Raw genomic sequence first — 15,243 nt, 5'->3', positions numbered from 1 at the left:
TCCCTAGCAGTGCTATATGTGAATTTATAGGGGCTGAGTATCATATACGTGAGTTCAGTTTGAAAAATATATATATCACATAAAAAGTATCGCAGCACGTTGTGTGATGGCTGAATAGCGAAGTTGTTAGGCTAGCCTAAACAGAAGGTTTCATGGTAGTTTCATGAGCATTAAAATCTATACCATATCCGCAATTTTGTTGACCTGGCATGATTTCATTCATTGTTGTTTCTTAGACTATATGCAAGATACAAGCTGCGTTGGAAACAGTGCATACATGGTTTTATCACCATGAAACTTATTTCATCCTCTCTTCACTCTTTACCACGTCATCAAAATTACTGACATGACATCCTAGTTAATGAGAATGAAACTCCCTTAAGGGTGGCCTTATGAAGAGAATGAATGGGAAGTTTCGTAAGATGAAAAAAGTATTTCATCCATGTAACACCCAGCAGCCACAGTTGCTTAGTTCAATGAAAATGTGCTCCCGCCTCAGGTGGAGTTACTCGATTTATCATTATATCTGGTTTTGAGAAACGCCGTGGGTAACACGCTGCGCGTGCTGGTTTTTTCCCGGAAAGCACAGCTGCATACAGCTGGCGCGGGATTCTATATCTACATATACGCCAATTACATTGCCATCCCTCATCACAGCACGTATAGCAGCCCTTCGAAGTCCAAGAATGGCGCCAAGGCTATCCATCCTCGTTTTCTCGATCTTCTTCCTGCTCACCGCTCCTCTGGCCTACTCGGAACGCCGCCAAAGCTTCCGTGCCACCATGACCCGCATCGAACCGGCCATAAACCTAACACGGGCTGCTCATAAGTCTCACCAACGGCTGTCGATGCTCGCCGACCGGCTCGACGCTACCTCGGGCGGCGCGCAGGCCCCGCTGCAGCTTGACGGTGACGGCGGCGCCTACGACATGAACTTCTCCATCGGCACGCCGCCGCAGAAGCTGTCGGCGCTCGCCGACACCGGCAGCGACCTCATCTGGGTCAAGTGCGGTCCGTGCACCCAGTGCGCACCGCAGGGCTCGCCATCCTACTACCCGAACACCTCCTCGTCTTTCTCCTTGCTATCGTGCTCCAGCGGCCTCTGCCGTAATCTGGAATCCCAGTCGCTCGCGTCGTGCGCCGTCGGCGGCGCCGAGTGCGACTACCGGTACCTCTACGGCCTCGCCGCCGACTCGCACCACTACACGCAGGGTTACCTCGGAAGCGAGATCTTCACGCTCGGCGGCGACGCCGCGCCGGGAATCGGCTTCGGCTGCACGAACATGTCGGAGGGCGGCTACGGCACCGGCTCCGGCCTCGTTGGGCTCGGCCGTGGGCCGCTATCCCTCGTCTCGCAGCTCAACGCCGGCGCCTTCTCGTACTGCCTCGCCAGCGACGCCTCCAAAGCGAGCCCTCTCCTGTTCGGCTCCGGCGCCTTGACGGGTGCCGGCGTCCAGTCCACGCCGCTTATCTCGGGCGCCAGCCCCAGCTTCTACACCGTCAACCTGAAGAGCATCTCGATCGGCGCGGCGACGTCGCCGGGGACCGGGAGTGGCGGCATCATCTTCGACTCCGGCACGACGGTGGCGTTCCTCGCGGAGCCGGCGTACTCGCTGGCGAAAGCGGCGCTCCTGTCGCAGACGACGAACCTCACCTTAGCGCCGGGCAGGGCCGGGTTCGAGGTCTGCTTCCTGACGCCCCCCAGCGGAGACGCCTTCCCGACCATGGTGCTGCACTTCGACGGCGGCGACATGGCCCTGCCGACGGAGAACTACTTCGGGGAGGTGGTTACTGGCGTGACCTGCTGGATCGTGCAGAGGTCGCCGAGCCTGTCTATTGTCGGCAACATCATGCAGATGAACTTCCACGTCCGGTACGACGTCGACAAGTCGGTGCTGTCCTTCCAGCCGGCTAACTGCAACAGCCTCTGATGAATTCAGGGATGGATCTCACTCGTCCTCTCATATTGATATTACGTGGTTCATCTTGCATCATGCATTTCCACCCATGGTACGTCCACGTGTAGTTAAGCAGAATAAACCAGTTTAGTACAAAAATGGTACAGAATGAAAATCATCGATTTGTGATGTCAGAATGACATGGATTGTAAAAGGTACGTAAAAGGGAAATGTTGTATTCAATATGTGCGAAAGTATTTTTTTTCAAGAACAGACGTCAAAGTTTAAATGATTTCAGCGTCACTTTGTTCGAATGAAATGATGCTTATTCTAACAAAAATCATAGTTCAAATGATTTCTGGTTCACTCTGTACAAATGAAAGTATGTTTTTGAAACTTCCAAAACACCAAATTTGGATACATCTCCTCACATCATCACCTACTGTTGTGATGTGGGTAAGTGGGTTCAATACATTTAGGCTCTAGGGTGACATGGGTTCAGTACATTTTGGTCCTCCTAGGGCCCAAATAAAGCCTAGCCATAGAAGGTAATTGGGCTTAATGTGTACAAATCCTGTACTATCATCGGTTTCCGTATCTCGTGAGGTTATATATCCCTTTGTAACATGGTATTCCCTAGTGAAAAACTCGGAACAGATCTATCTATTCTATATAGATAAATGATTTATCGAGTTCATATTTTCTCTTGTACGTGAAAATTACATGAAAATGGTTATCATCCAATAACTTTGTACATGCAGAACTGCTGATGCCTACCATTTTACTTGAACAGATTACAAGTGGCTGGTCAACGTCCCCTCATGTAGAACATGCCATGCAGAGTGCAATATAAATCCGTACACATACTTCTTGGATTGTCCAGAGTGCTAGCACTTTTTGCCGGTCTTAACACGTAGTTGGCATGTTGCCTTTATATAAATAGAGGAAATTCGTAACTTTGTGATATGGACTTCGCACGAAGACAAACTTTATATGAAAGTCCAAGGTTTTGACCTAGTCTACACCTTTGTAGTTGAAAGTTTTTCAATTTAAATCATTCATATGTCAAATAATATTAGCTCAATTTCCCCCTCTTTTCCCATCCTTGTAATTTCAATTTTTTACTGGATTTGGAATTTCGTAACTTTTGCATACGATCTTTGATGGAGACAAACTTTATATGAAACTGGTTCGTTTTGATAAGATCTACAACTCTATAGTTAAAAGTTTTTTAATTTGAAGTCATTTAGATACCTAAATAATGAATCAAATAGGAAGGGTAAAAAGAAATAGAGCTTCCTTTTGCATATATGTACCTGGTGTACGTGGGATGGTAAAGAGGTATTGCACGAAAGGGGTGGGCATAGCTCAGGGGTGTCCTACAGGCCTAGAAAAAATATTTTTGTTATTTCCATTTATAAATTTCTATTTTGACTATTCGTGCACGTATGATATCCCACCGGTACATACTGGCTTCAACGCCGGCATGTATATTGTATCGGCTTCGTGGTGCCGATGTGAATGAGGTAGTAGTGATTCTTTCCTTCAGCTCTGGATCTTTTCTTTTCAGCAGTTGTGACTTCTCCAATCTGTGTTCTTGCAAAACCAGACAGAGCTCGTACCTAATAACGTTACAGGGTGCACCAAACAAAGCATGTAATTGTATCCCTCCAACCAAATACACCGCAATCCCATTCCGATCCATCTGCAATTCCGTTACCATGTCAGCAACCAAATAGCACCATAGTTGCAGGTTGTAAACTGTAAAATGAACTTTTATTTATGATGCTATAAATTTACTAGAGATTTTTATTTATGAACAAACTGATAGAGTTCACACTAGTAAAATATACTTCCTCCGTTTCAAATTGTAGATTGTTTTTACTATTTTTCAAACATAGTTTTTGTTATGTACTTGGAAAAATATATATGTACGTGCGTAGCAAAAACTATGTATCCAAAAATACTAAAATGACCTACAATTTGAAATGGATGAAGTATTAAATAGTCACACAATACGCATTTTAGTGAAAGTTCAACAATATGCACGCCATTTATTCCTTTCCATTATGTACTAGCACGCGCATGTGATTGCTACAAACAGTAAACAAGGACTGCTATTAGTACACACGGGTAGAAAACTCACCTTTAGTCTCGGTTCGATAGGGTCATATATCCCGAAAATCCAACCGGGACTATCTATTCGGGATAAAAGGGGGCTGTCTTTAGTCCCAAGTCATTCACCTAGGATTAAAGACCCCCTTTAGTCCCGGTTGGTAAAACCAACCGGAACTAAAGGGGCCGCCACGCAAGCACAAGCATGCGTTTTAACAATCGGAACTAATGGGGTACGTGCATGCGTATGCAGGAGCATGCACGTACCCTCTTTATAGTACTAAAGATTTTTTTTAAATTGTTTTTCGTATTAATGCTAATTGTTTCTTCACATATATATATGTATACATTCTAGTGTACACTACTTACACGTATATGTTGTATATATATTTCATGATAGTACTATATATATATATATACAATTCTTAGTATATTATACACATCAAGCTAGTATTTATATAATTACTATATATACAATAATTTGTCCTCTTCCTTCTTAGAATCCTCCCATCATGATGTTGCTCGGTTCGTCTATTAAATGTCCATCATAATAAAATTCTCCATTGGGATTTATCACCTCGTGCACAAGAAATCCTATAAGAGCTTCTTGGGTGACCAAAAGCCTCTCCTTCTCCGAGAGTTCTTCTCTAATTTGTGTCATCTATAATTTGGAAATATGTGAATGTTACACGAACAATTAAATATAAGGAGCTAGGAAACAATTTATTATTAATAGTTTTATTTTACGTACAACTATTTTCCGACGATATCATCTTGTCCCGCACAAAATTGTTCATGTGCTCACAGACGTAGTATCCACATAAATTATTGATTTGTTCCTATCTCAAGCACTTTAGTGGGGAAAAATAAGTAATGAAATATTCATGTTATAGAATGTAAAAAATATGCAAACTTCATAGAAATGTTGTATTGAATGTAGAATTCACCATGTGAGTCTTACGGAATTATTTCCATGCACTACGAATTAAAATAATAAATGATATAGTGTTAGGTGAAAAATTAGGAAAAAAACTTTTGCATAGAGAGGAAGTCCAGAATTATTAGTAGTTTAGCATGTCTTAAATGTCTTTGTACTCCGCTGGTGGTTTCCTCAATGAATCGAACACAATAACTGTAACAACCTAGCTTAAATAAGTCATGTTTAAATCTTAAACAAAATCATGAGTGCATAAAGGGGAACTTTGAAAGTAGTGAAGGCAAGTGAAAGTACACTTTTGCCCCTCACAAGCTAAAGCGCTGCTCGAACTAGTAACTTAAATTTTTGCTTATGAACATAAAAATCTATCCAACTAAGAGTTGTAGAAATCAACTTTCCTAACAACTTTTATTTTTAGTGTTTTGCTTTGATCTAAGCAGAAGCCCTTCAAAATCCCAAAGTACAAATCTGTGTTAATTTGTTTTTAAAACAGGCAAAGTCCAAACTTTGGGGCTCTCTGGTTTGAAATTTCTAATATGAACTCAAGCTGATCTCTATACCAAAGTTTTAGAGCTTCAGGATCTTAACAACTTTGATTGAAGGAGTAAGTTCTAAATCTTCCCCGAAAGCCTTCAAAATCCAGGTCAAAGTCAACTAGTTTGGTCAACCCAGCCTCTTCGGCAATCCAGGCTAAGTCTGGAAATCAGCGCGACCTGGCACCTTAGTGCAGGTTTATCTCTCAAAAGTTGAATAGAGCATCAGAAAAATCCTTTATAAGAATTTGAGAACTAAGTTTATACAACAACTTTGATAATTGGACTCTAGTCCAATTCACCTCCAAAGCTTTTCAAAACTGCAGCTCAAGTCAGCCAAACACCCTGAAAACAGCCAAGCCACTGTTTTTCTCTAAGTCTAGGAAACCGGCGTTCCTCCAAACTTTGGAGTTTTGAATCTCCGAATCCACCGCGAATTTGAACTCAGTTCAATTACAAAAGTTGGACTTTGTTCTGAGGACTACAACTTTCGTAAAAGGAGTTAATGTTGTGCGGTTCAAGAATCGGGAGATCTAGGTGCTTGAAGATAAGCCCGGCGAAGGGATCCCACGAATCCGTCAGCTCAGGACACGCTAGAGCACGCGCGCCCAGACTGCCGCCGCCACGTGGCTCGGCCTCACCGGCAGCGCCACCTCGCCCTGTCGCCGGCTGCGATAGGATGGGTCGATGTGCCCCGCTCCCCGGTCCCATGCGACGTCGCCCTGCCGCCTCTCTGCCCTATCTCGTCTCGCTCGAGGCCTCGCTGGCCGCGCCAGGCAATCTGCCCACAACCCTGCCGCTGCCCCGGCCACTCCGCGGCCAAAGACGACAGCCGCCACGCCCGGTGCTGCCTTGCACCTAGCGCGCAATCTGCCCCACCAGGATCTCCGACTGTGCCCCGACACCTCCTGTCCCTCCCGTGAAGACCGCCAGTAGCTTTGCCCGCTCGCGCCCCGCAATGTCGCCGCCTCCACCAACTGTCGCACAGGTCGCGACAACTCCTGCCCCCCACCTCGCCAGTAGCGTGCCTCGGCAAAGCCGCTCGTCCCGCGCACGCTTGCGTCGCTTCGCCCGCACTGTTGCCTCGCCTGCCGCGCCCCTCTTTCCCCTCTATCCGCCAATGGCGCCGTCGCCATTAATGGCCGCCGCAGCGCCCCTGCTTCCCTCCGGTCCCGCCCACCAGAGCCACAACCCTGCCTCATCCACCACTCGCCGTGGCCCTATAAATGGGAGCCCAACGCCACCGGTGCCCCCTTCCTCACCGTGCTCTCCTGCTTCTACTCTCCTGCTTCGTGGCACACCCTCTCTGTGGAGCTCCCCCTTCCACTCAACCCCGCGCCTTGTCGACACCACCAGCCGCTTCGCCACCCTCTCGCGCAGCTCTAGAGCCTGCTTGTTACCCGAGAAGAGCGCTACCGCCACCGGAACACTGCCGGACTTCGCTGCCACCCGAAGCCTTCCGCCCTTCTGCCCTTCCACCCCGACCGAGCCTTCCCGTCACCCCCAACCGCTTCAAACCAGCCCAAGGTGAGCCCGCAAGCCCTCCCGACAACTCATCGTCCTAAAGCCACCAGCGCATCGCTGGGATTTTACCCACCCGCCGCCGTGCACTGCTGAGGACCCAATTGCAATTGGAAAAGTTGAATCAAGGGCCTTAGTGTTAAAACTCAGGACCTTTGCATGATTAAACCATAGACCTAGGAGGTAGCCTGTAAGTTTGCCGCGACTTATCTTTTTAAATTGGCAGAATATATGTTTAACTTTGGAAATTCACCCAAACTCGTAAAAAATACAGAAAAATGTCGAACCAATTTTGCTAGACTCAATATAAAGTGTAGTTTCTAATAAAAATACTTTTGGCATAATTCACTACTGGAATTAATGTTATATATTTTAATTCTTGGTTAAGATATTTAAATCATAACAAATCATAGAAAAATGATAAACAGTTAAATCCAACTCTCAAGTGTTTGTTTCAAACAGTAGAAGCCTGGAAAAACGATTTGGAGCCAAGCTCAGATGTTAAATCTCTATTTTAGTTTTACCATGATAATCTAAGCTTGTTTTTGCCATTTTTTTCATAACAATTAAACCAGAACTGAGAAAAATATGAAACCTTTTGGTTTAAGTCAGTGGAGTAATGTAAATTGTGGAAAAAATATGGAAACCACCAGAACTAAATAGATGTACCACTTTCCTATTTTAGGGAAGAATAAATAGGGTAAATGCATAGAAAAAGTTTCCCTTCGCTAAAAATTGTGAAAAATTCATCAAAGGCTCTGTATTATCCCTATAACTCACTGCTAAAATTTCATGACCAGTTTCATTATGGTTTCTATTATAAAAAAGTTTAAGTATATGCTACCTTAAGGTAATAAAGGTAATTTTGGAAGAGGTACAGAAGAACATTCAGAAATAGGATAACTTTCCGATCTAAAGTCTAATAACGTGGAGATGTATATGTGTACACAATCACCATCAAACAAACCTCGGCTTGTACCACACCCCACCTTCCTCATGTAGAAAAAGGAAGTGTAAAATCTTGTTTAGGTGAATGTGGCCCTAATATAACTTGTTTTTCAGCACTAACACATGTTTATGTCCTTTCCCCTTCACCTCCCGAGAGGTTGAGCCCTACGCCTTCATATTGACTTGCACAAATCTGCTCTAGGCCAATGCTGGAGTAGCCAGGTGGAATCTAAATGCCATGGCTTGTCTACCCTGGTAGGATTGGTAAAGTACTTTCGTACGCCACCTGTATATATAGGAGAAATAAAGAAGTTATGAAACTTCCAAGGTGTGGATCAATTGAGATAATTGCATAAATTATATATACGTATACCTTAATAGTGATGTTGCCAAATGGTCTATACAGCTCACATAAGGTGTGCTGAGTGATGTCATCCATAGGGTACCGTTGGTTGTCCTGCGCAACCATGGGTAATCTTGGAATGTTCTCATCAGGGACCCCTATGGAAGCACAACTGCTTCGACGCTGAGAAGGGCTGACAATGACATTGGGATATGGCAGTGCTCCAGATTGCGCCATCTCACTAACTGCTAGGGCTACTCGCTGATTAATTTCTTTATGCATTCTTACTTCTTGTGAATGCACTTTAGCTTCTAACATGCGCCACCAGCTCTCCTCTTATTGTTCCTTCCTTCTCTTCCAGCTTCTATATGTGTCGATGTCCCTACGGAAAGCAAACTTCCATGGAACAACCCCAAAGCCTCGGCAAGTGTTCGGGACTCCCGAGCGCCAAAGTAAGCTCATCGTTCTCTCTATCAACCTTCAACTTTCCCGCTTAAGCATCTTTGATGTTTTGGATAAGCCTGAGAGCCTTTTGACGTATTGTTTCGTTGAAGATAAGTGTCCCAACCTCTTGGCTCAAATTGCCTCCATGAGGGATAATACCAATTCTTCGATCGATCGGGCAAGTCAATAGTCACTGGTACGATACCTCGATCGAATATGTCTTGTTCCATGTTTTTTCCATTTGGGAATTGGACTCATGTAACCACCTCGCCCTTGACGATGATGGTACTCCTTCTTCTGGGCATTGGTTGACTTGACACAAATCTTGTTCGCACTACCTTCACTCATATTTTATTCCAGAAATGAGTTCCAATGGTCCCTTAACTTGGGTCAGTCATTAAAATATGGAGTTTAGCCCATCTTGATAAAGTTGGCATCCAGATTCTTCTTGAATGTTTGGAATTGGGTTGCTATCTTCTTCAGCATCCAGTCTTTCACAACTTTTTCTTCAACACTATCAGGAAGTGTGAAGTGTTTATTGACATCTGCCCACAACATATCCTTCTGTGTTTGTGGGAGCATGTATGGATCATTTTGTTTACCCTTCCATTCTCTAATGCTGATGGGCATGTTGTGCCTTATAATAGCCCCGTATTGACTCACGAACTTTGTAGCCACATTTTCAGGAACAATTGGCTGGCCCTCTTCTGTCACTTCAGTGATCTGAAGTCTTCCCTCCATTATCTTTGTACAACCTCGCAGCTTATTTCGCTTCATCAATCTAGAGGGCTAACAGTTTAAGATTTGTTATCTAGTACATAGTAATAATGAATATGGAATTATAGATGGGGTAAAACAATGAAAATGATATATACCTCGCCAGAACCTTCCATCACGACAAGGTTTTGTTCTGCATTGTCATCAATGCCGTGCTCGGTCTCATCATTGCTGTCACCGGACATGTTTAGGAACATGTCCGCCTGGCTACCCTTATCCTCGGTGTAGGTTCTTGGAACGTTGTATCCACTACTGCTAGCAATAATCTACTCCATTATATGCCTTGCATCCTCTTCGTCTCCCATCTCAGCTGTAAATGACATTAGTTAAACACACATGTAATCATAGATACATTAAATTAAAAATTATATCAAGTAGTACAATTAATGTATAAACATGAAATCATAGATCATACAAAACAAACTTGTGAAATATACACACGAAATATAATTGAGACCCATTAATGAGGAAGGATAAATCTTCACAGTAAGCCTCTAATAAGATACTTGTGAAATATACCATTGCTTACATCCAAACATTAAAATTGCCTTACTTGCTCTTGAAATTTGAAATACAAGATACTGGGAATGCAAATGCCTCTGATAAGATTCCTTACAGTAAGCCCTCAGATAACTACAAGTGAAAGCATGTTACATACTGGAACTTTGATCGACCATAAATTCATAAAATACCTAATATTTGGACATTGATGGCAAAAAAAAGCCAAGTGCATGACTGTTCATTTTCTAAATGACCTTTTGATCACATTAACAACCAACGAGTTCCAAAAATCAATATCACACTAATGGCATGTATATACAATTAAAAGAAACTTGTGAAATATACAATTTTTCTAAGTATCTCAAACTAATTTGTACAATTTTTCTATAATTATTTAAACTAATTTGTACTAATTTCTCTAAGTATTTAAACTAATTTGTACAATTTTCCTAAGTATTTAAACTACTTATTTGCACTAATTTTTCTAAGTATTTAAACTAATTTGCAAAATTTTTCTACGTATTTAAACTAGTTCATACTAATTTTCTAAGGATTAAATATAATTTATACAAATTACACATTAAAATAGTAAAAAAAATGGCGCTTGCTTTAGCAAGCCCTGTTAGGGGGGAGGCGGGCACCTGTACCGTCAGGGTGGCGGACGGCGAGCGGACGACAGACGGCGGGGTGAGTGCGGATGGCGGGGCGGGCGCGGACGGTGGGACGACGGCCGGGGTAGACGGATGGCAAGGCTCGCGGCAGGGCGGTATGGCAGCGGCACATGAAGGGAGGCCGAGGGAGGGTGCGGGGGAGACGAGCTGACGAGGCACCGGATCAAGTGAAGTGAGGAAAGGACAAGGTAGGGGAGAAGGGGGTGGATGTTATAACCCTCCTAGTCCCGGGTTGACTTTGCAACTGGGACTAAAAGGCCTTTAGTGCCCTTTAGTCCCAGTTGCAAATTCAACCCGGGACTGGGGGGCCTTTAGTCCCAGTTGCAAATTCATCCCGGGACTAGGGGGCTTTAGTTCCGGTTGCAAATTCCAACCGGGACTAAGGGGTGCTTTTCGCGCCGGAGATGAAAAGGCACCTTTTAGTCCTGGTTGGAGTTTGCAACCTGGACTAAAGGTTCCCCCTTCATTTCCCCTCTGCTTTTGCAATTTTAATTTATAGATGTTTTAAGTTGTTTTGCACTAGTTTTGTTAAAGAAAACTTAAAACTTTACATATTTTGAACATGGAAAAATATATTAAATTAGCAAGTATATTTAAAATAAGTTTGAATCAGTCATTAATTCTATACTAGTTGATTGAGTTTCTAAAATAATTATTTAATGCATCACTATCATCAACAAACTCTTCAATTAAATAATTTCAACACGCAAAAAATGCAGTTCATGTATGTGGTTAAATTAACATTGTTTATATTGATCGAATAAAGGTTCACCGTAGAGCATTCCAATATAATTGAAAGGTTCTGATGGCCATAGAGCATTACCTAAAGGTGCACCATATTTAGTGCATTACAATGTAGTGTTAAAAAACTTCTTCTTGACGAAAGTTCCTTGGTCATGATCATGGCATAAGTACGGAGCCTCTTCTTGGGCTAGCATGATGCTTGGGTCAACTTCGACAGCGAATGGAGGCATGCCATCAAACTGATCATAATCATCTAACTGCTCTATTTTATCCTCGACTCCCAAGATTTTTCTTTTACCTGGAAGAACTATGTGGCGCTTTGGCTTCCATAGTTTTTCTTTATCTTTTGAATTTTTCTTGGGTTTACTAGACATGTCCTTCACATAAAAAACCTGATGCACATCATTAGCAAGTATGAATGGTTCATCATTGTATCCAGTCTCGGTCAGGTCCCCTATTGTCATTCCATACTGATCTTTAGTTACGCCACCTCCAGTAGGCTTCACCCATTGGAACCGAAACAAAGGGATGTTCAGTGGTCTGTATTCGAGTTCCCAGATCTCCTCTATGAAACCAAAATACAAGTCCTTGCTCCTGTTGCTGTCTATGACATGTATACAGACACTACTATTTTGGTTGGTGCTTTTTTTCTTGGGTTCTCGTGTAAAATGTATAACCATTTATCTCGTAACCTTGTAATTTCATGATTGTGCTAGAAGGTCCCCTAGCTAACCAAGCGAGTTATTCATGAATCACGGAGTTACCCATAAGGTACTGACGCAACCAAGAGGGAAAAGTATCCATGTACGACGTATAATCCAGCCATCAGATTTCGTTGGGTATTGGGAAAATAGAATCTGCTTGTGTTCCTCGATATACGGAGCCACAAAGGTTGATTGTTGCAAAAACATGAAGTGTGCTTTATGAAACAAATCACTATAATTGCTCAAACTTGATTTCCTTGCAAGGGTGCCCATTTGCCATAGCCTCCCCTTGTGGTGTGATGTTGAAACCCCAATCAAATTAATTGAGTCAATAAAATCAACACAAAACTTAATGACCTCCTTTGTTTCATATCCCTTGGCGATGCTTCCTTTTGGATGGGCACGATTAAGAACATAGTTTTTTAGAACTGACATTAACCTCTTGAAAGGTCACATATTGTACAGGAATACTGGACCAAGAATAGTAATCTCTTTGACTAGGTGAACTAGGAGGTGTGTCATAATATTGAAGAAGGATGGTGGAAATACCAACTCAAGGCTGACAAGACATCGTACCACATCATTGTGTACCTTTAGTAGCTTAGTTGGATCGATTGCCTTATGCGAAATCACATAGAGAAACGTGCATAGCTTTACGAGCGCCAATCATACATTCTCTAGTAGAATACCCCTCAGTGCAACTGGAAGCAACTAGGTCATCAACATATGGAATTCATGGGCCTTTAGATTTGTGAACTTCTTTTCTTTCATATTTATTATTCCCTTTATATTCGAGGAGTACCCAAAGGGAACCTTGATACTATTCATGCATTCAAACATGCTATCATTCTCTTCCTTGCTGAGAGTGTAACTGGCAGAATGTAAGTACTGTTGTCTTTTATCTCTCTTTTCCAGATGTAGGTCATCTTGTTGCCTCATACATTTCAGGTCTTGTTATGCTTCCAGTGTATCTTTTGAGTTCCTATAAGAACTCATGAAGTCTAGCATGTTCATGCAAAGATTCTTCATCATGCGCATCACGTCTATTACGTTGCGGACCTCTAGGATTTCCCAATAAGGTAGCTCCCAATATATAGACTTCTTCTTCCACATGGGTGCACGTCCATTATCGTCGTTCGAAACAGGTTCGCTACCAAGATCCTTTCCAAAGACTACCCTTACATCCTTTATCATCTAAAATACACGCTTTCCATTATGGTGTGCAGGTTTTTTACGATGGTCTAATGCTCCTTTGAAATGCATCCATTTCTTTATTAACAGGTGGTTAGCAGGAAGAAATCGACGATGGCCCATATACATGACCTTCCTATAGTGTTTCATATACATGTTGTTTGTGTTGTCTAAACAGTGGGTGCAGGCCTAATATCCCTTGTTTGTTTGTCCTGAAAGGTTACTCAGCGTAGGCCAATCATTGATGGTTACGAACAACAATACTTGTAGGTGAAAGCTCTCTTGTTTATCCTCATCCCACACACGTACACCTTCTTTTTTCCAAAGCAGTAAAAGTTCATCAACCAACGGTCATAGGTACACGCCAATGTCATTGCCGGGTTGTTTTGGGCTTTGATAAGCACCGGCATCATAATGAACTTTTGCTTCATGCACAGCCAAGGAGGAAGGTTGAACAGACATAAGGTCGCAGGCTAAGTACTATGACCACTCCTCAACTTACTGAATGGATTGAATCCATCAGTACTTAAACCAAACCTTATGTTCCTTGCATCACTTTCAAAGTCTAGGAATGCTCTATCAATTGATCTCCACTGGACCACATTCGCGGGGTGTCTCAGTATCTCATCTTTCTTACGTTCTTCTTTGTTCCATCGCATCAACTTAGCATTCGCCTTGTTTCAAAACAAACGCTTCAAACGTGGTATTATAGGGAAATACCATATCACCTTCGTGGGAACTCTCTTCTTGGGAGGCTACCCCTCAACATCATCATGATGATCTTGCTTGATCTTATACCGCAGCGCTCTGCACACGCAAGCATCCAATTTCTCATAATTATTACGGCATTCGTGTATCTTTTAAACCTCCAATCCCAGAGGGCAAACAACATGTTTAGCTTCATGTGTATCTTCTAGTGTGGTACCAAGTTTTTTATACCCCTGCTTGCAATTTGGGTACAATAATTTTTTGTGATCATCTATCATGTGCTACAATTTTTCTGATTCCTTCTCAGTTTCGTAGTCTTTCTTTACATCACGTAGCACCTGACTAGGATCATTAATAGGGCCATCTTCTACAAACTCTTCTTCATCAGCCTCGTCCATTGTAGTATGTGCAAAAGCTTGGCCTGCAGCCCAGTCTGGAATGTTGTTATCATCCTCCTCTTCCTCGCTGTTTTCCATTATAACCCCTCTTTCACCGTGCTTGGTCCAAACTAAATAGTTAGGCATGAAACTGTATCTAAATAAGTGGCTGTGAACAGTCCCCTAGAAAGAGTACTCCATCTTGCTATTGCACTGGAAGAATGGACAACATATGAATCCCTTCTCTGGCTTGTTGGTTTTGTTCACCTTGAGAAAATAATGCAAGCCATCAACAAACTCCTTTGTCCATCTATCCGCGGTATACATCCATTGCTGGTCCATCTACATCGTATTACGTGAGAAATGGACATAGGTCTTCGTATTAGATAAAGGACTTGATCAATATTAGGTAGGAGAAAAATAGAGTAAATGTGTTTATAATATTTAGTCCTTACACTAAACATGAGATAAATAATTTACTACATAAGAAGTGGTCATAGGTCTTCGTATTAGATAAAGAACTTGATCAGTATTGATAATTTACACCAATCAACCTTCATAAAGATAAAAACAATTCACATGAAAATTACACCAATCAACATTCATAAAACTCACTAGGTTGACAAAAAGAAAAATGCTAGAATTCTGGAACATGGCAATAAAGATACATATACACTAAAGATTATAGACGCTCCATAATGGACTTCACGTAGTGAATTATCCTTAAATAATGGTACAATATTGCAGAATGTTTGCCCTTCAAGCCATCTCTGCACATAACTCAATCTTCTACGAAGTATATGAAGAGCTACCTCTGCTCCTCCAGTACCA

At 42.5% G+C, this 15,243-nt stretch overlaps 1 protein-coding gene across 1 annotated transcript; it reads left to right on the top strand.

The window, feature by feature from the left end:
- Positions 1-782: 782 nt before the first annotated feature.
- Positions 783-1,931, top strand: LOC101779162 (aspartic proteinase nepenthesin-1). Its single transcript, XM_004979018.2, has one exon. It carries the CDS (start codon positions 783-785, stop codon positions 1,929-1,931), a length of 1,149 nt encoding a protein of 382 aa, XP_004979075.2.
- The last annotated feature ends 13,312 nt before the right edge of the window (positions 1,932-15,243 follow it).

This window comes from Setaria italica, chromosome VIII (genome assembly GCF_000263155.2).
Source record: "Setaria italica strain Yugu1 chromosome VIII, Setaria_italica_v2.0, whole genome shotgun sequence".
Lineage (NCBI taxonomy): Eukaryota > Viridiplantae > Streptophyta > Magnoliopsida > Poales > Poaceae > Setaria > Setaria italica.
Note: the sequence above shows the minus strand (reverse complement) of the source record. Positions and strands in the feature narration are given on the sequence as shown.